Genomic DNA, 21,278 nt, shown 5'->3' with positions numbered 1-21,278 from the left:
TCTTCCCCCAACTATACAAGTAAAAGAAGTAAAGGGTATCCATAGGTCTAGATACTTCATCATAAGGCTGAAAACTAGAAATAGCTAGCAGGTCTGACAAAGAAGGGTCATGTTTTGTGATGATGGCGGGGAAGAGAAAAGGGAAGAGGTGAGTTGGGCGATGGCGCAGCTCGGGTTTGGGTGGCAAAGGGAGGCTTTTTCTCTCTAGAAAACTTTTTGCATCTTTTGTGCCTACAACATCACTTGGACAATGTATTACAATATGCTCAGCTTTCCATATAGCGTATGTGGCATAACGCCCATCTGTAGACATATAATATCACATCTTTTTGGTATGCGGACTGACAAGTTTTTATTTTGCCTAAGAAGGTAATTAAGGTAGAAGCTTACTGTAGAGTCTTGCTCTGGACTTGGGGATACTGTAAATACGAAGAAAGCCTTAGTGGCATGAGAGAAACGGTGTTTACCGTGCTGGAGGGTGGAATATGAAGAATTTGGCTATGTGGAATATATAAAGCTACAATCACGAACTACTATGGGCACTTGGGCAGTGACTCACAAGGTTAGGGTTCGATGGATTGATAGTTATTACATGAAAGGGGAGGACCTTGACAACTTCACTAGTCCTGCAAACTGCTCGTGACCTTAAAGAGTTGATTCATCAAGTTGGAGGTTGGGACCGAGTGGTAAATGGTGACAAGTTCTCCATCAGTAAGATGTACAACAAGTTACAAAGCGAGTTCAAAAAGGTCAGTTGGAATAGGATTGTGTGTAACAACAAGGGCAACTCGAAGAGTATATTCATAATTCATTACATGGTTGGCTATTCAGAATAAGCTGTATACAAGTGACAGGCTAATTCAGTGGGGTATTCAATGTGATATTACTTGTGATTTGTGTAATACAATGCAGAATCAGTGCAACATTTGTTCTTCGAGTGTGCCGTTACTACTGAGATTTGGGAAGCAATTCTAAGGCTGCTTAGGAAGAATGGGCCTGCTGTTGTTTTGATGCAGAGCTGGAAATTGCGGTAAAGGAAAGCAGAAGCACTATGAGGGAGTCTAATTTGTATGCGATGTGTTTTACTGAAACCATTTACCAGTTGTTGCTGCTTAGGAACAGAATTGTGTTCAAGAAAGAGAAGATTAAACCTGCTGTTGTAATTGTAAGAAGCATTCTTTTTCGTGTCTCTTGTAGATGTACAGATGATCTGAAAGCTAGGTTGTTAGTTTAATTAGCAGGCTTCTATATTAAGTTTTGTTGTTTTTGAGGCTGGGCTGCATCATGTAGCTTGTATTGTTCTTTTTACAAGCTATCTTGGTTATTAATAAAACTTATTAATTGCCAAAAAAATAAATATCACGGCGATATAATTGGACTTGCAATTTCTGCTCCTTACTCCTCACTGTTATAGGGGGGAATTCTCTCACTGATGAATAAACAATAAAATCACTTGATGGCTTAGTTAAGAGTCAAAAGATTTTAGAACAACGTATAGCGCAATTGCTTCTGCTTTTTGTACAAAAACATGGCAGTGTTATACTTCAATAATAAAATTCAACTAACTTGCAACCTCCAGACGTCAACTTAAATAAATAAAAAAAGGGATTTATGGTGCTAACCTGGCGAATTTCTCCTCTTCATATAAGATCCTTTTTTTCCAGGTTCAAATAAACATCTGTTGCTTACTAGCTTCAAATAGACCATTTTGTTATACATACTAGTTACTACTCGAACCACATTTACAGTCTTTTCTCAGATGGGAAAAACAAGAAACAACTAGGGAAAGAATGAAAGAGAAAATGTTAAGGAACAAGAGGTGAAGTTACCAAGTATATAAAGCCCCAAAACCTCTCCATTGGCAGAATGTCATACTTTAAAGCACAGCCAGATCCTAGAATCAGATCACACCAATTCAGACACCATTAACAGCAACAGAAGTTGCATATTAAAATTAAAATGCAGCAACAGTGTGGCATTGCCCTGAAAATACAACCACCATAAATTTTCAACACATACTTATGAGAAAATGCATATAATTCAAAAGCCACAAAGTGTTCAAAAAGAGACATACTAAGTAGTGGTTCCAAACAAGAAGCGGAATATACTACTAACAACCGGATCAGTAAGCATTGAAGGTCAGGCAGCCATTGAGAGGAATGCAGAACTCCTTTCAACTGTCATCTTCAACTGTTCCTGCCTCTTTGACATCAATGGTAAAGTTATACTCCTGATCACACCCCAGGTATGAATCACACATGTAATACAAAGTGTAAGTCCTCTTCCCGACATCAGCAGGTGCAAGGAAATCAAGCTTGACTTTTGATTTCCTTTTTAGTGTTACCCTCTTAATAGCTAGCAGCTGGTTGCTCTTTGTGTCACCCACCACCAGCCACCAACCTTCTTCTTTTGCTTGGGGGTATCTAAGAGCATCAACCGGGCCCACTTCTGACCTCCCTTCAAGATCTCGTTCAAGGGAAATCACCATTGTGACATCTTTCCCAGCACCGATGTTGTCACTATCAACTACCTCATAAGTCATATCGATGTTTGGGAAACGATTACAGAAACGGGCTATATCCAGCAGCTGTGAATCAGACATCTGCAGAAGATTCTGCCTCTCATCATCCTCCATTTCCACCAGGTCAAAGACAGTCTCAATGGGCTTACCAGGGTTCTCTTGACACCTCTTAGCTAAGTCCTTGGTGAAACGTGGCAGCTGCAACAGCATGGAATCTCGCTCCCACATACCCTGCGTCACCATCTGGCTTACTTCCATAGCAAGCAGAGCAAGATTTAGCCAACCATTGCTGGAAATAACATCAACCATAGCCTGAAGCAATCTACTAGCTGAAAAGAGCACTTCACGCTGGTCGGCAACCAAGTTACCACCAACTGGATGCCTCGAAAAGTGGGCTTGCAGCAGCGCATTTGCTTTTACATGTGGATCAGTGTACTTAAGATTCTCAAAAGAGAATCTTTGATGATGTAATATTTTGCGAATTAAGTCATCCTCTCCGGGACGTACTGGCAGTTGTGAACATTCTGAAGCCGAAGATAGAATCTCAATGAGACCTTTCAACTTTGTCTTAGAGGTCAAGGATGAACTGAAGCGTTCGATTGTGGTATAACTGATGTAGTAATATGATGCAATCATGCCTAGGTTCAAAGGAGACAGATCCATGTCATCTTCAATAGCAACACATTTACTTGCTTTAAGATCACTCAACGTGTTCTCCACCAGCTCCGAGAGGTAATCTGATAGATGCCTATGGCTCACACCCTGAAGATTGTAGTAATTAGGATTCTGAGCAAGTCTCCTGTACATAAATGTCCATGTGAGATAATCCACAGCATCTTGCTTATTCTCGATCACTCCCACTACAATCTCTGCATTCAGATTGTCATGAAGGTAGTGGTGCAAATGGCTTTCTACAGGGAATGCTTCAAACAAGAACCTCTTGTAATATTCCTTCCGTGTAGCATGACAGAGGATAACAAACTTCCCAGACTTATCTAACAAAGGCCGACTAGCATGACCCATCATCTGCAACAGATCAGTGTGACTGGATAGTCCGTATGAACATTTTCTTTCCCATCATAGTACTGAGTTCCCATGACCACCACCAAATGTGCCAACAAAGGTACTCCCCAGCACATTGAACTAGTCATAACACAAACTTGGATCCACCCAGCTTCAAATAATTGTGAAACAATCTCTTTGTCAGTGCTAACTAATCCCTCATGCAAAAAGCCCACGCCATAGCTTAAAGTGGTTTTCAGTGTTGAATCCTTAATTTTATCAGTAAAAGGATCCAGCTCCTCCGATGAATGCAATAAAAATATTGGCTTCTCTCCGCTGTCTACACTAGCATATGTAACAAGATCAACTGCAGTAAGCGAAGCATGCTTCCGAGTTGGAACATATACTATAGCAGGTTTCCCATTCTTAGCATGTCTGGAAATATTAGTGTAGGTTGGCTTGGTCATAGCCTGAATTCTTGCCTCAAAGTTAGCTATATCTATTCCCTGAATGTGGACCTCAAGAGGCACGGGACGAACCCCTGGTGGAAAATTGAAAAGACCATGTGAAGAAGCGCCTATCCACTCACCAAGATCCTTAGCATTAGCAAGAGAGGTTGACAAAGCAACAATGCGAATCTTGTTCTCCACTTGACTTGCTATGTACCGCATCCTAGAGACAATCACTTCCACCACAGGACCGCCTTGACCACCAATCAGATGAAGTTCATCAATGATGAAAAGGCTGACTTGCTGAATATACTTTCTTTGTTTCCAGCGCCTAGATAAAGCATCCCATTTCTCAGGAGTACTTACTATTATCTGTCCTTTCTCAAGTAACTTCAGGTCAGTTGCTGTCTCTCCCGTAAGTTCAACCACTCGCAAACCAAGTCCTTTTCCAAATTTCCTTACCCAATCACGGTAACGTTCCTTGGCAAGAGCTTCAATAGGTGCTATATAGACAACGTGCATGGTGCTATCAGCACCTTTTTGGTGGTTCCGCAAGATAGCAAACTCAGCACATATCGTCTTCCCACTCTACCAGTTGGCGCTGCAACCAAAACATTGTCATCTGCGTTGTACAGAACCGTGAAAACCTGAGTCTGGACAGGATTGAAGTGCCTAAATTCTTGATATAGGGCTTCATATGACGGATTTCTCAATGCAGTCACGGGCAATGGTTGCAAGTCTAACAATTCAGTTGGGGGAGGATTCTTCTCAGGCAGAATAAGATGCCTAAAAGAAACAGGCAAAACAGTCTGTGATCCCAACCATCTATCAGAAGCGACATGAATGAAATATTGTGGGGGTAGAGGCTCTGATATTTCCACAGTGAAACTTAGTATATGGTCCTCATCAATATATTGCTTCTTCAGCATGAAATATTCATGATAAAGAATGTTTTCACCATCATTATCCTCCACAATAACCCAAAAGGGCTCCACATATCCATGAACCTTGTCATCCCACATGAAATCAGGTGTAATTGTTAACTCCACTCCTAAAACAGAGCGGGTAACTGGCTGCACATGTGCTTCAAGGTTAAGCTTTGGAAACTGGTGAATGAACTTATGAAGAGTCCTTCCAATCTTCTGTTGTTTTATGAGCTCCCCCAGTTCTTGAGAGGAAAGGTCATAGAACCTTTCCCAAGTGAGTTCCTTCTTCTCCAATTTCATCAAAGTGTCGCTGGATATTCCAGTAAACTGACGGAGTGGTGTCTGGACACCCCACATCCTCTTCTGAACCATTTTGCACAAATTCAAGGCCTTCTCTGCCAATTGAGCCCATCCTTGTTTCAAGATTATTTCAAAAAGTGCTCTCATAAGACGTGCTGCACTCTGCACCAATGAAAAGCCAAAAAAAGAAACTTTACAAGCAGGTCAAAAAAGAACAGACATTAAAATATCGTACACCTATTTGAAAACAGCGTACCTGTGTTATATAAATCATGTCTGATGTAAGAGATAGGCCTTCAAGCTTCAACTGAGAAATATATGATTGAAGTAGAACATTAATCTTAGCGCTGGGCTCTTCCAAACTCTCTTTAACAGGGATTGGAACACGTTCCAAAAGCTTGGCCAATTCCACCTTCTCATCTTGCCTAACTGTAACATATTTAAATTCCTCGCTGAGGGAGAATAACCGGAAGAGTTCAATGTCACCCATGGTTGGCTTTAAGTGCTCATTGTAAGTGGATATTGTCCCATGTGTGATGTAATAGAAACTGGCAATCTTTCCCAAGTCAGTGACCTGGAAGTGACCACTCTTCCGATCATATTTTATCAAGCCATTTTTATCCAAAATAGTTGCTGCCGAATGAATCTGAAAATAAAATATATAAATAAATAAGCTAACAGTTAAAAAAGGCTTTTATCAAAGTTATTCATAATGACATCACATTCATTAATAACACCAAGAGGTACACATCAATCATTAATGTATAAGACTACAATTGCAGAAAGTTCTTTCAAAATGAAAGGTAACCTCCTAGTGTTTGTACACCATCAACTAGTTATTGTGTTTGTGTTTGTACACAGAAAAAAAATTGAAGCCATGCCAAAGATAGAGACTTAGAGAATCTCAAACGGTAAGCTAATTACTAAATTAGCTGGTCATGCCACATAATATTTCAAGCTATTCTCTTTTCTAGCTAGTTAACACTCCAATGGTTGGCTATTAACTTGACATTTAATTTAGTCATATCAGTAATCAATGTTTTAAATTTAATATTCTTTCATTGGCCAAAATTTTCACAAATCTAATTTCTCATTTCAACTCCAATGGTCAAGCTAGTAGCTTGAGATTCCTAAAAATTACAAGCAAGTCCCTAGCTACAACCATTGAAGTTGCTCTTATATTCAAGTTTTGTCGAGGAAAACCAATGTAGTCTCCTTTATCCTAATGTAAGACTCTTGAAACAAGAATATTAGTTATACACTTGTTTATTCATAGCTGTACTCAAAAACAAATTCATTACACCTCTTTTGAACTTGTTAAACGGTTTTTACCAAAATAATAGAAGTTGACTATACAGCTAAGACAATAAAACTTGGATATTGATTTGAATTAACATCATCAGGAATGTTTTCAGTTCCATACTCCCAACACCATCAACCCCCTACCTACATACACGGCACCGGGTTTGGTAACTTATTGAGAGCAGTGGAAAATGTTGAGAAATTCACACAATTTTGCCTTTAATGCTTCATACCCAAGCACACTCACGCACAAGAGAGAGAGATAGAGAGAGAGGGAGAAAGATTAAGGAAATCTCCAACATCCTACACATTAAAAATATTATTAGTTTGAAAATATCATTTCACTTGCACATATAACTGTATAAGGGCATTTTATTTGCACTTAACTGAGGGGTGTATCCATAGGACAAAAAATTGAAGTTTTATGAACAACATCAAATTACTTTCTCTTCAAATCTTCCCATTTTCCCTTGACAAACACGTCAAGAGTTGCATAATTTGCCAATCGCTCCGTTTTAGGATATTTACAGACCTAGAAATCTAGAGGACTTTCTTATTCGCATTTTCAAAAATTTGCTGAAGGTATCATCAAAGAGTGTGTACATAATATACTACTCACTATTTCAAATAAAACAACCACCATTTTTAAGATAATGACTGTTAGTTGCACGTATGAAACAACATAAAAACAAGTTGACAGGAGAAAATAAGCACATGTATAACGTGTCAGGAATTCAATGATTTAAAGCAAGAACAAATGGCACCAAGAAGAAGAAAACAGTGATGTGTTAGAACAGAGGCTTACCAGGTCAGCTCTCCTCTCTTCCAGTGTAAGATCCCTATCGAGCACATCAGGTGCTAATCCATAAAGAGTAGGATTACATAACATCCGGATGTACAGGTATGTGTAACCAATCCAATTAAGCGCTTCTCTAGCATTCTGAACAGTACCAAGAACAATTTCTGCATTCAACTGATCAGCCAACCTTGAGATGAACTGACTTTCAATAGGAAGTTGTTGATTCATCAAAGAAAGATAGAATTGCAGTTGAGTATGGCCAGTAATGATTATTCCCTCTCCGTAAGTATCATACTGTGGTCTACCAGCACGCCCAAGCATCTGCATGACATCAAGAGGACTCAATTCTTTCCAAGCTCCCTTTTCAGGATTATAAATCTGTGTTCCCTTAATAATCACTGTGTGTGCAGGCAAATTGACACCCCAAGATAGGGTGGCTGTAGAAACTAAGACTTGCACGTGACCATGAGCAAATAGACCTTCCACAAGCTGGCGATCAGCCCTATTCATCCCAGCATGATGAATTGCAAACCCATAAGGTAAGAGATCTTTGAGATCATTATTCTTGACCAAATCGATATGGTCATGAAGAATCTCACGACTAGCACTATCCTCTTTCAAAAATTTTCCAAGGGTATCCTTTGCCAACGCTGTATCCCTTATTGCACGAGCAGTCTTTGCAGTCTCTTTTCTTGAGTGAACAAAAACAAGAACCTGGTGTTTTCCAGCCACAGCCATCACCTTATCATAGCAGATGTCGTTCATCAACTGGAATCTCTGCAGCGGCTTCTTCACATTGATTCCAATATACTGTTGTGCCAGTGGGCAAGGTCTATAGCTGTTGTCAAAGTGAAACAACCCCTTCTCTACATCTACCCTCAAGAACAACGCCACATCCTCATAGTTGGGAAGAGTGGCTGACAACCCCACTAAACGGATATTATCTTTTGTTGTTTCAATTTGCCCAACGGTTCTTGCTACAATACTTTCCAGCACAGGGCCTCTGTTGTCATGGAGCAAATGTATTTCATCAATGATGACAAGTTTGACAAGCTGAGTGTATGTTCGATCACCTGACTTCCTTGTTATGATATCCCACTTCTCAGGGGTCGTAACAATTATCTGAGTTTCATCTATCTGCTGCTTGGTTAATGACTCATCTCCACTCAACTCCTTCACGTTCACACCATAATGCTTCAAACGGTTTGACAAATTAACGACCACTTCAGCCACAAGAGCTTTCATAGGAGCTACATATACAATCTTATAACTGCTATGTTCAAATGATCCATCTGGTACCCTGTTCAACGCAATCTGCTGCAATATGGTGAGGACAGCAACATTAGTCTTCCCAGCACCAGTTGGAGCACAGAGGAGAACATTTTCAGCTGAAAAGAGTGCAGTTTGATAAACTCTACTCTGCACCCTATTCAATTGTGTCATTCCTTTGAAAGCTGGTTGTGCCCATTCTGGCATTGCAGATATCTTCACAAGTTCTTCACCCTTTTCAAATGGCTTGGCTTTCAATGCAGGAATATGAACTTCCTCATATCCTTTAGCTTGATGGCGAAAGGATCCATCTGGAAGTATAGTCTTCTTATTTGCCATTAAACAACCACCCTGGTTGAAAGCAAGGTTATCCAAATCAAGCACTTGGCGCTGCCCATTCAACCAACCATCATCGATATCCCTATCAGTCAATCCTCTACGGCCACGGTCCCCATCAATAGCATTCTCATCCTTTAAATGACGAGCTTCCTCTCTTATACTTTTCTCCAGATTCTTCTGCCTCTCCTTGGCTGTAGCCCTGGTGGCATGCAGCTGCTCCAGGATGGCAACCAAATCTGCACCAGATTCCATCATTTCTTCTTCAATCCTTTTCCGTTCCTCCTGATGTTTAGCCCGTGCCAGGCGGGTACACCACACAATCTTTCGCCTATTACGCACAAGGAATCTGACAAGGTTGAACCTATTATAGTCAAGGCGTGTCAAAAGAGTATTCTCTATCTCCCTATCCTTCCCTTCAGCAAGATTCTTACACTGTTGTGGATCAATCTGCTGCTCATAGGCTTGAGAAATCTTCCGCTGAAGCCAGTACGCATCGATGTCATGAACATTCAGGTTCATACCCTCATCCGTGTCTGGCATATCTTCATCACCAATCCCACCACCCATTTGCATACCCCCTGCTGAACCCGATTCAGTGATATCTTCGTCATCATCATCATCATCATCATCCTGCACCGAACCAAAATCACTCTCATCGTCGTCGTCATCATCATTCTCCTCAAACTCCACCGCAACACCCACTTCATTATCAAGAGCATCCTCGTTGGCGGACGGGGCAGTCCCACCCCCCTCTTGATAGTCAGTTATCATCTTCCCAGAATTAACCAGGCTATCAAACACAGGAACAGGGATTGAACCCAGCAACTTCCCGATTTCAATCTTCTTATCCTGGTACTTAATAGCATCGTTCTTTAATACAGCCAAAATCTCATAAGTAGCACCGCTGACAACACTGAGTGGCAGCCCTCCCAGCTGCCGCTGGATTATACTGAGCATAGCCTCGTATACAGCCCGGGTTTCTTTCGTTTTCGGCTGGTAGACACCTTCTTCAGTGACATTAAGAATACTCTCCTCCTCTATACGGCGTCTCTTGCTCTGCCGAGCTGCTCCAGGTTCTGTGTTTACCTCTCTTTCCTTCTTCTTTTTCTTCTGTAAAGATTTCTTCATCTTTTCATCAAGCTCATGAGGTCTTCCCTTGGCAACCCTGTCCCCAAACGATTTCGGGTCAATTTTACCATACAGAGACTCTGGCTCACCACTAGGCTCGTGCGTATCCCTCGGCTGGGAATCTGTTGTCAATACTAGACTCGAATTCGCCCTGTAGTCATACTGCTTAGAACGTGCGTGTGCCTCCGCACCACCTCCCATACTCGACATCTACGGAAAACAAAATGATGTACTAATTCAGGGTTTATACAAAAACCAAACCATAATTCATTTACTATTTATTTAGGAAAATCCATCATCCCCACGTGATAATAAACACTTTTGAATCTTTAATAAAAACAATCAAAATCCAAAGTGAACAAACAATTGACAAATTAAGGTTTCTTATTAGGTTTACAGATTAAATTAGCAAAACGAAAAAATTTAAACAAACTAACCTGGTGTTCTTCAGAAATTATAGAAGCGACAGACAAAGAGACGGTGTTGATTTCCGAACGCTGGTGTATGTTTCCGAAAGCTGGAAGCCTATTAAAGAAGTTGAAATGTTGAATAACCGCCTTAGGTACGACTCGCCGTCGGCCCTGCCTTGGGGAACAAGGATACGTGATACGGAGTACAAGAGTAATAATGTAATTATGTGGTGAATAATATGCCGCTTTCTAATTAGAATATATTTTTAGCTAATTATTATCTTGGAAATTGTCATATTCGTTTTATCGTTTCTGATCTGGTGTTTTCTTGCTCTGTTCGTATTCATGATGCCTTTGGTTTTGGTTTTTGGTTTAATGTGTGTTATTTATCTCACCTTGATGCTCACGTTTCTCTTAATCTTCTGTATAATCGCCCCTTAATTGCCTGTTCTACCCTCAGATCTAATTTTGATTATGGATTATTGTTAATTGGTATTAATATTATCTACTTTCTCATTAACTATGTGTTTTTTTGCCATGGGATTCTGATTTTTGTGGTTAATAAGATGTCTCTTAATATGTCTTTCTGTATGGTCTCAGTAATTACCTTGGTTGTTTTTCCCCGCCCTTTTTTAAATCACCACCACTATAAATATGATCCTCAATTGCACTGTTGTGATCACACCATCACACTCTCACATCTCCTTCTCCTACACTCTCACTATAATCACAACTACCTGTTAATTTCATTCATGTCTGATAATCTTTCAACCTCCAACTATGCCTCACTTTTCAAGACAAACAATCCTACAGTTTCCTCTCAACCTCAATCTGCCTGTCTTCTTGGTAGTTCAGTTAACACCATCCCCAACACCTTCTCCCACTCGGACTCAGAGTCTGTGGGAAGTCACAATTATATTGATGCTCCCAATTCCCCACCTTCGCACACTTCACACACTGTCCCTGCAGAGATTCACAGTGAATCTCTCGCTGTAATCTCCCTCAATGCCCCTCGTCTTGCTGATGATGAGGTCTCTCTTATGGAAAAGTCTTGTTTATTTGGGAAAGCTTGGGGGGAGTTCATTCCTCAAGCTGCTATTCTAGCTAGACTTAACAAAGACTGGAATAACACTAAGGGTGAGATTAAATTCAGATATTTGGGCAATGGGTGGTTCTTAATTCAGTTTGATAACCCTCTCACTAAGCTTGATGTTTGGAATGGTCGACCTTGGTTTGTCCAAGGTCTGAACTTTGTGTTGATGCCTTGGTATCCAGGGTTTAGAGCTCAGTTTTGTCGCATTACTAGTGTGGATCAATGGATTAAGATTCCATTTTTACCTACTGAATATTGGGCTTGGAGGTATCTTAACCAAATTGTGTCTTGTATTGGTCACCCCATCAGACTTGACCGCTTTACCCAAAAAAATGTTGAAAAAGGGCAATTTGCTCGTGTTTGTGTTAATCTCAATATCACCAAACCTGTTCCACGATCAATCACTCTTAACTTTGGCTCTCATTGTCAAGAGTATTTCTTATCTTACGAGGGAGTGTGGGAAGTGTGTCCGCTTTGCGGAGATCCTAAACACACTATGAACTCATGCCCAAACAAGCCCCCTCCTTGCCTTGAATTAGTTGTTGCAAAGCTGGATTCTGCTTCTCTCTCTGCTCCAACCCACACTGATAAGGCAACCTCATCTGATTGGTGTACTGTCCTTCCTAAGAGGAGAGCCAAACCTCGTATTTTTGTTAAGGGCAACCGCTCTAGGTTTCACCCTTATGTCCCCCCAGTTACTGTCAAACCTACTGATACGAATTTGGTTGTTGCTGGTGAGCCCATTCCTGTTGCCAATCCCTTCACAAAGTTGGCTGATTTTCAAGTCTCCACAGGGGAGACTGTGACTCTCAAACCACCTACTATGACTACTGAATTCTGTGGTGTCATCAATGACATTGATGCTACCAATGTTGCTTCTGCTTCTTTGCCTAATCCGGGCAATGATGACATCCTTCCTGATCTCACCTCTGATGATATTATGCTTGCCCCCGAAAGGCATGATGTTCCTCTTAATATGGTTGATGATGATGAGATGGATAATTGGGAGAATCATGATGATTTTCTCAATCCTGGAACGCCCCCAAGGCTGCCTGATCTTCAAAAGAGGAGAAAGAGAGACTCATCTAGCCTCTCTCCACCCTCTTCTCCTATCAATTAAGTTATGATAGGCCTGCATTGGCTTTTTTGGTCTACTTTTGCTTCCTGGTTCTGCCCAGACTTTTGCAGCTGCTCGCTCCTCAATCCTATTGTTACTATGCAGCCTTTGAATTTCAAATGGTGTAGTTTGTGGGTTACTCTTTTTAACTGGCTATGTAGCATGTTTTCTCTAAATTCTAGACTTCGTTTCCCTTATTGTCTGTATGTTCTAGATTTAGGTTTCTTTATGGCACGTTCCTCAATCATGTACTGGTTTTCTGGGCTCCAATGCAGGCTTCTTAATAGAATTTTAGTTTGGGTTGTTTTTGTTCGAATTGCCCCTCTGTTACTTCAATCTTCTGCAGTATTACTCCTGGATGATTGTTTTTCTGCTCTCTTGTCTTGTGTTGCTACCTTTATTCAGGTTGCCACTGGGTTTTTTATGTTTGTGGTTGCCTTCCCCTTCGTCCCCTTGGTTACCTGTATGAGGTGGACTCGTCTTGTAGGTTCAGTTCTCCAGACTTGGCTCCCTTCCATGTTGAGGTACCCATGCTTTGGGATGCTGCTTGGAAGGTTGATGCCTAATTCTGTGAGGCAAACCTTCTTTGAGTCCAAGTTCGATGATGCAACTAAGAATGCTCTTCATTCTTGGCCTGAGAACTATTTTAGTCTCCCCCTAACCAGTTTTATTGCAAGCTCTTCCTTGTTATGCCTGGTCATTTGGGTTCTCTATACCTTGTATTACTCTAATTTGTGTTACGGTGTTCTGTTAGCTGCAGAAGGTTCAACTTTTCTCTGGTTCTTGCTGATAGTACAGGGTGGTTGCTGCTGGATTGCTCTTTTTCAGGAGCTCTTCCAAGATTGGACCTTTGCGAATTTCTTTTTATGTTCGCTCTCAAAGTTTGATTTTTCATTCCGCTTGTATAAGGACTCTCTTTGCTTTGAACTTTTTTGGGTTTTTATTTTGTCAACTCAGACTTTAAACTCTGCTACGGACTTGCCTAAGGACTTCAATCCTTATCGGAACCGGATTTTAAAATCCGCCTTGTTTTTGTTTAATATTGTGAACCAGAGCCAAAGCTCTGCTATTGAATTGCCTAAGGATTCTACTCCTTATCGGAACCGGATTTCTAAATCCGCCTTGTATCTTTTCTTTCTTTATTCCTTTGTGCTTCAGGAACAACACTTCACACCTATTAGTACACATTATGTCAAAAACTGTATGTCAACGAACAATTTTCTCATTTCCAAATTATTATGAAAATTTGTGCATGGAATATCCGAGGTGGTAAACGTGATCACGCCATAGCAGAACTAATGAACCTAAAATATCAAGAAAAACCGGACTTATGTTTTGTGATTGAAACACTAACAAATAATATCAACAGCCAAACTATAACTAAAGCGACTCGATTCCAGAAACATCTCATTATCGACCCTGTCAATCATTGTGGGGGTATTTGGGCGCTTTGGAATGAAGATAACATCAAGGTTTTGAATACAACTTTAACACCCAGATGTGCACATTTAACAATTCTATATAAACCAACTCACACCACTCTCCTCGTATCAGGTATCTATTGCCCAACAAAAGAGGAGGAAAAATCGCTCTTTTGGGATGATCTCTCCTCCTTCTATGCAAACACCACTCTCCCATGGCTCCTTATTGGGGACTTTAATGAACTCCTCTCCCCAATTGATAAACTGGGGGGGAACCCCATTCACTCACATCAATGTAAACGCCTCCCGACCTTTCTGTCTAACCACCAAGCTGTCGATGTTCCTTGTGTACAAACGGCGTACTCCTGGAAATCTAATCAAGACTCCTCCCTCCTTGAACGTATTGATCGCGCCATTGTTGATTCACATTTTTACAACCTTTTTCCTAAGAGCACCGTTAAGTATGGTATTTTTTCGGTATCTGATCACGCTCCTGTCATATTTGACTCAAACTCTGAATACATCCATTCTAATCGCCTTTTCCGCTTTAACAACATGTGGACGCTTGATCAAGACTCTCATGACATTGTTAAAAAAGAATGGAGAGTCCGACAGGAAGGCTCTCGTTTTTACAGGATCCGATCTAAACTTTATAATATTAAGCTTCGCCTTCGGGATTGGGCAAAAACAAAATATGGGAATCATATTACTAAGTTACAAAAAAATAGCGACAAAATCACGGAATTGCAAACAAAATTAATAATTCAACCTTTCAATAATATCCTTCAGGATCACCTCCTTCGAATGATTAAACAACGAGAAAAATTACTTGCTTTCGGTCAATCCACCTGGAAGAGTTTTAGTAAAAAACAATGGCTTACCCAAGGTGATCGAAACACCCGTTTCTTTCACCAAAAAATCAAATCCCAGTCGGCCAGGAACACGATCTATCGTCTACAAAACGATTTAGGACAATGGGAATCCGATCCCACCACGGTCCAAGATTGTCTTCTTAAATCCTTCAAACATCGGTTCGTATCCACTTCAGATCCTAATAGACAACTTGATCTCTCCTTTCTGCCACATTGGATTTCTCAGGAACAACAAAACGATCTCATCCAACCCTACTCTGATGATGAAATTAAAGAAGCTTTCTTCTCAATGGATCCGCTCAAATCTCCGGGATCGGATGGGTTTGGTCCGCAGTTTTTTAAAGCTTACTGGCCAATAATTGCTCCAGAAGTTACTACTGCAATCAAGGGCTTTTTCTACCATGCCAAACTCCCCAAAGCCCTGAATCACACCATAATTGCTCTTATTCCCAAAAACGATAACCCAGAAAATCCCAATCATTTTCGACCCATCAGCCTATGTAATACCATCTATAAAGCAATATCGAAATTATTAGTCAACCGACTAAGACCTATTCTCCAACATCACATAAGCCCCTATCAGAATGCCTTTACGGCCGAACGTTCTATCCACGATAATTTACTGATAGCACAAGAAATTTTAAATACCTTCCAAAAATCCACTTCAAAGGTTGGATGGTGTGCGCTTAAACTCGATATGGAAAAAGCTTATGATAGAATCGAATGGGACTTCCTTTGGGCCGCCCTTTACGCCCTTGGATTCCCGGACAAGTGGATTACCTGGATTAAAGCTTGTGTTACAACAGTCTCTTACTCTCTTAAAATCAACGGCTCTACAACGCATCACTTCTTACCTTCGAGAGGTATCCGCCAAGGAGACCCTCTATCCCCGTATCTCTTTCTTATCTGTATGGAAGTTTTCATTTTTATGCTTTCCCAAAGTAGCACACTTCCGAACTCAGGAATTGGAATCCGTATTGCCCCTCTCACTCCGAAAATTCCCTGCCTCCTGTTTGCTGACGACAGTCTTCTGTTTGTTAAAGCTACTTCATCAGCTACAAATCATTTAAAATCTGTGATAACTTCCTTCTGCAACTTATCAGGTCAACTAGTCAATTTTCATAAATCGGCGATCATCTTCTCAAAAAAAATAGAACATTCCTGTAGAGATTTACTTGCTGGGAATTTCTCTATGACTAAATCTGCCTCACTCGGAAGATATCTAGGTGCCCACTTCTCTTCATTTAAACCTTCCAAATCAGACTATAATGCGATAATCCAGAAAAATATCTCTCGGATCAACCATTGGCATGCAAATTTCCTTTCTAAAGCAGGTAGGTCTACCCTCATTCAAAGTAATCTCGAAGCACTACCGGCTTACGTCTGCTCCTCCTTCTTATTACCTCAAAAAACATGCTCGAATTTAGACTCTATCCATCGTAACTTCTTCTGGAAACAATCCGCTTCCTCTAACCATACCCCGCTTATCTCATGGAACAAGATTTGTCAACCTAAAAGTCTAGGGGGTCTAGGGCTCAGGAAAACAAGACCTCTTAACCAAGCCTTCCTTGCGAAGCTTGGCTGGAAAATCTTAATGAACGAAGAAAACCTCTGGGTCTCATTAATTAGGAAAAAATATCTCTCCAACTCAACCTTTTTTGAATATATTCCTAAACCAAAAGACTCCTCTATCTGGCGTCATATCCTTTGCCAAAGAGAGATTCTGCGCAAAGGTATTCGTTGGAAACTCGGGAACGGCAAATCTATTAATTTCTGGCTTGACAACTGGGTTATCCAGGATAATCTCCTTAGTCACTTAAAATTGAATATCAATACAGTTAATTCGAATCTACGTGTTGCTGATTTCATCCTCCCTAACCACGAATGGGATAGTGATAAATTAAAATCTATAGTTCCTCCCGCCTTAGCTATGAAAATTAAGGGATTACCTATTCCAACTAGAGACCTTGAGGATTCTCCAATTTGGGGAGCTACTTCGACGGGAGAGTTTTCCGTCAAATCCGCGACTTGGATAGCTCATGGGTTACCTTTCTCTTCCCATACTTGGAACTATAACTGGATCTGGAGCTTAGACGTCCCACCTAAAATTGCTATTTTTATATGGCAAATTTGCCATAATAGCATTCCTGTACGAAGTACACTCCAGAAACGTAATATCCTGCCTTTTGATGTTTGTCCACTTTGTGATACTTATGTTGAAACTATGAATCATCTTTTCATTCAATGCCCTTCCTCTAAACTCTTGTGGGATCTCCAATTAACTAAACACTGGCTGGATTATTTTATCACCTCCCACGACCTTCTTGAAAATCTAACCCTTCTCAGGAAGTACCCCTCTGCTTTATGTAAGTTCACCTTCCTAATTTGGTCCCTTTGGAAGGAAAGAAACGATTGTACCTTCAACAATGCGTCCTTCAACCCATTCCGGGTTTTCTACAAGGCAAACTCTGCTTACCATGAATGGCAATCTCGTCTCCAACTTGACTATCACCAGCTTACGGGCACCCCTATCACTACCCTCAATTCCACCCCTCCACCTCTCCCTTCCCCTCCAATCATGGTTCGCTGGTACCCCCCTCCACTCGGCACCTTCAAACTCAACTTCGACGGCTCCAGTAAATCTTCTTCAGCAGCAGCAGGAATCATCATCCGTAATAATGAAGGAATTTCAATTTCAGCATGTACTTTTAATCTTGGTCAAACTCAAGCCTTCATGGCTGAAGCCATCGCTCTCCACAAAGGTCTACAAGAAGCTAGGCGTCTTCAGATCGATAATCTCCTTATCGAAGGTGATAATCTTCTTATCATTAATGCAGTTAAAGGGGTGTGGTCTACTCCTTGGAAGATCAGTAACATTATTTCTGATATCAAACATCTCCTCACCCTCTTTACCACGTGGGATATCAAGCACATTTTCAGAGAAGCAAATTCGGCTGCAGATTGGATAGCGAATGTCGGTCACCTAATTGTTGGAAATATGTATATAGATCCTACTAATAGCCAGAGATTAGCTACTATCTTGTGTAATGATTACTCAGGAGTGACTCTCGTGCGGAGAGGCTCCTAAGTATATTCTCCTTACCTTTCAAAAAAAAAAAAAAAAAAAATTAGAATACTAGTCTTGTATTTATATGCATGCATTCACGAAAGTATTTAAAAATTGTGTTATTACATCAAATGACCTCAAATATTAAGAAATAAAAGAGATGAGTTGAGAAATTTGAATTGGATTGTAACACCCGTATTATTTTATTTATCTTATTATGTCCATTTTTGCCCATAGTCAAACTACAAGATCAAAGCCATTTTTTTCTCCTCCATTCTTCACTCATACGTGTAAATTGAAGAACTTGGACTTCAAGCTTTTGACTTCTTACTTTTCTAAAGCTAGTTGTTGGCTCGTGCGCTAGCGCGCACGGTCTCTTAAGATATAAAAACATGTTATGTAAATAGGTTTACGTAAAAGATTGGTGCAAAAAAAATTATGGTAAATGCAAACATATTTTCAATGATCAAGCCTGGACTTGAAGATAAATATGCATACAAATGATAATTAGGCTCTTCGGTGTATCTTACATTCGTAGGCACCCTTCAGTGGAAAGTCAGATCAAATGTATACTTTATTATTGGAGTCATTCTTTCTAAACATATTTGATGTAGTCTAACCATCAGATCACGTAACCCAAACTTCGAAACATTAACACGCAACAAAAAAATATGTCAGGGAAAGTAACAAGGACTAACAACTCTAATACAATATCAATATATCTAAGGAGGCTCGTGTCCAACAAATCAATTACTGGAAGTCACTATACAAAAGGTAATAATGCTAATTATGACATATTGTGCGCCTTTTTACTGTGTTATGAGACGCTTCTAATTTACTCCCTATGTTCCTTTGCTAAGCTGAGAGAATTGTGAGATTTTTAAAACTCCCTACCGGTGTCTCCTTGTTTTCCATTTGATGATTCACGTATAAAAACCATTGATTGATCCACGGTCAAGATAATCTTTAAGCAGAAATAGGCATTTCCATTACTTTTCAAATACATGTGTCGATTAGATCATATTTTTCCCCGGTTATTGCTCCTTTGTTATTTGTTACTCCCTCCGTCCCAAATTAATCGTTACACTTACCTTTGCACAAAGTTTTAGGTGATAAGTGCTTGTTTGGTTATCAATGTTTATTTTATTGAAAAAGTAGATGTAATAGGAGTTAGTGGGTTTTTATAAAAAAATTGAATAAGAGAGGGTGTGGAGACAAAAAAAATATTAGTTGAAAGAGAGAGACAATATAATAATTTTGGGGTCATTCCTAATTTAGAAGTGTAACATGTAATTTGGGAAGGACAAAAAAAGGAAAGTGTAACAAGTAATCTGGGACGGAGGGAGTATATTGATTAAGTAATCATTTATAATTTTTCTTCCTGCCATTTTTTGAATTTGAGCATAGTTAAAAGAAAAAGTCAACTTATACTAATTCCAATGTTTTGAGACTTTTAGGTGACCTTTTCCATACTAGACTTTCTTTCAAGGTTTTCTCCATTGTTCCTTCCCATAAATTATAAATGCGAGTTGCACTTTTGTCTCCATATAACATGATTCCCCAGGTAGAGAAGTCATTTTCACAAATCAAAACACATGAACATGATAACAAATTGTAAACAAGGAAAGACCCAAACATAAGCTCATTTTAGTATCTAAAGTATTGGTAAAATCAAGTTAGAAATGATGTTGTAAATGTTTCTTTCCACTCTAACATGGCATATACATCTGTATGTTTTTTTTAAAATAGCATTGTATGCACATGATTTGACAACTGAATGAAGCATCTAGATTGCTGAAACCTATCATTTACTGTTGTGTTGCTTTAGTTGGAGCTCTCCCCTGTACTTAAAGTTACGAAAAAGGGAACCAAGAGAAATATTTGATTGGAATAGAGATTCGACAAGTCACTTCTTAGCTCAGCATATCAAGCAAAACAATATCAATCTTCTCAACTTTCATAATAGCTAAGTTCGTAGCAAAAACTTAAGTAAAATACTCCTTGAGCTGAGAGCCCTTTGATTAGTCTATATGAACTTGTCATGAACTACGCCGTATACAGTTAAATAGACCCAGTCAAATGGGCATAAATCTAGCTAGCTGTACGGGGTGTCCTACCGGCACCACTTGGTACCGGTAGAACTCCCCGTAGGTAAACTTCAACCTGCAGGTAATTTGGTCATCTTAGGTAAACAACACCTACCGACAATATTTGAAGACCCCTACCGGCGTTATCACAGAGGACAACCAACCAAGGGTCACTATCAACAGGTCGCTATCTAACTACAAAGGACCCACCTGATCGTACCCTTGGATTGGTCTATATAAGGAGCACCTCATTTATTGCTATGAGGTACACAAACACTTAAACACACTTCTTTCTTACTCTCTGATTATCTCTTAATCACCTCTTAATCCCTCAGTAATCTTACTTAAGCATCGGAGGGGGGATCCTCGAACCACCCCCGAGGCTAGTTAATCCATTCTGTTGTGCAAATATCAACCGGCACTCTCAACAGGAATCAAGTATCCCACAGTCAGCTATTCTCATTCCACACCCGGAACAATTGGCGCTAGAAGGAGGGGACCTCATCCCTTGTAACGGTAGAACAGTCAGTATGGATCTCTCACAGAAAGACGGTAAAAAATCAAAGAAAAGTCAGGAAAAAACAGCAACTCCACAACCGGCGGGAACCTCCAAATTCCAACCCTCACTTGTAAACCCAGCCCATCCATTACAAGCGCAATCAATTCTAAGCCCAGTGACAAAAAACACCTCGATACCGGCACAAAAAGAGTTCACAGTGGAAGATGATGATGAGTTAGAAATGGAAAGCCCTGTCAGAGAGCAACCAAAAACACCTTTAGAACAGACGCTGCAGGAGCGCCTGTCTCCCCTATCGGAAGTATTCACTGGAGAGCAATTGAAAACACTGTTGGCGGTGATGGCCGCTTTGTCAGAGTTACCGGCCTCCCAGCAGCCAGGCTCAGTCGGCAGTCTAAGAAAGACCAAGTCGGCGAATCCCCAGTTACCCGTTAGGGATCTCCTAACCGCCCTGAATCAAGAAAACACCCCGGAAAAAAGAAAGCGCTCGGATCCGACGGAAACAGAATGGCATGAAACAGAGCAAGTCCCCACCACTGAATATGAGCGAAGAGCGCCGGTTCTACAGGTAGCTAGACGGAAGACAATCCAGCCAAAAGACTCTCCTCTGTGCCGAGAAATCCTAGAAGAAAGGATGGAAAAGATAAAAATCCCGACAG

The 21,278-nt window shown here is 40.4% G+C and overlaps 1 protein-coding gene and 1 pseudogene across 1 annotated transcript; one reads left to right on the top strand and one right to left on the bottom strand.

The window, feature by feature from the left end:
• Positions 1-1,623: 1,623 nt before the first annotated feature.
• On the bottom strand, positions 1,624-10,679 carry LOC110793787 (DExH-box ATP-dependent RNA helicase DExH12-like; annotated as a pseudogene).
• Positions 10,680-12,754: 2,075 nt separating this feature from the next.
• Positions 12,755-18,036, top strand: LOC130465479 (uncharacterized). The gene is made up of 2 exons (XM_056834252.1): positions 12,755-13,557; positions 14,025-18,036. The coding sequence occupies exons 1-2, from the start codon at positions 12,755-12,757 to the stop codon at positions 18,034-18,036; spliced, it is 4,815 nt and encodes a 1,604-aa protein (XP_056690230.1).
• The last annotated feature ends 3,242 nt before the right edge of the window (positions 18,037-21,278 follow it).

Source organism: Spinacia oleracea, chromosome 1, assembly GCF_020520425.1.
Source record: "Spinacia oleracea cultivar Varoflay chromosome 1, BTI_SOV_V1, whole genome shotgun sequence".
Lineage (NCBI taxonomy): Eukaryota > Viridiplantae > Streptophyta > Magnoliopsida > Caryophyllales > Amaranthaceae > Spinacia > Spinacia oleracea.
The sequence above is the reverse complement of the archived record's forward strand: the minus strand, read 5'-3'. Positions and strand labels throughout refer to the sequence as shown.

Bases quoted from the DNA above. Each gene is read 5' to 3' on its own strand.
- LOC130465479 (XM_056834252.1), top strand. From the start codon at position 12,755: ATGCAGCCTTTGAATTTCAAATGGTGTAGTTTGTGGGTTACTCTTTTT. The intron at 13,558-14,024 runs GTATAAGGACTC...TAATATCAACAG, and splicing joins TTTGATTTTTCATTCCGCTT to CCAAACTATAACTAAAGCGA.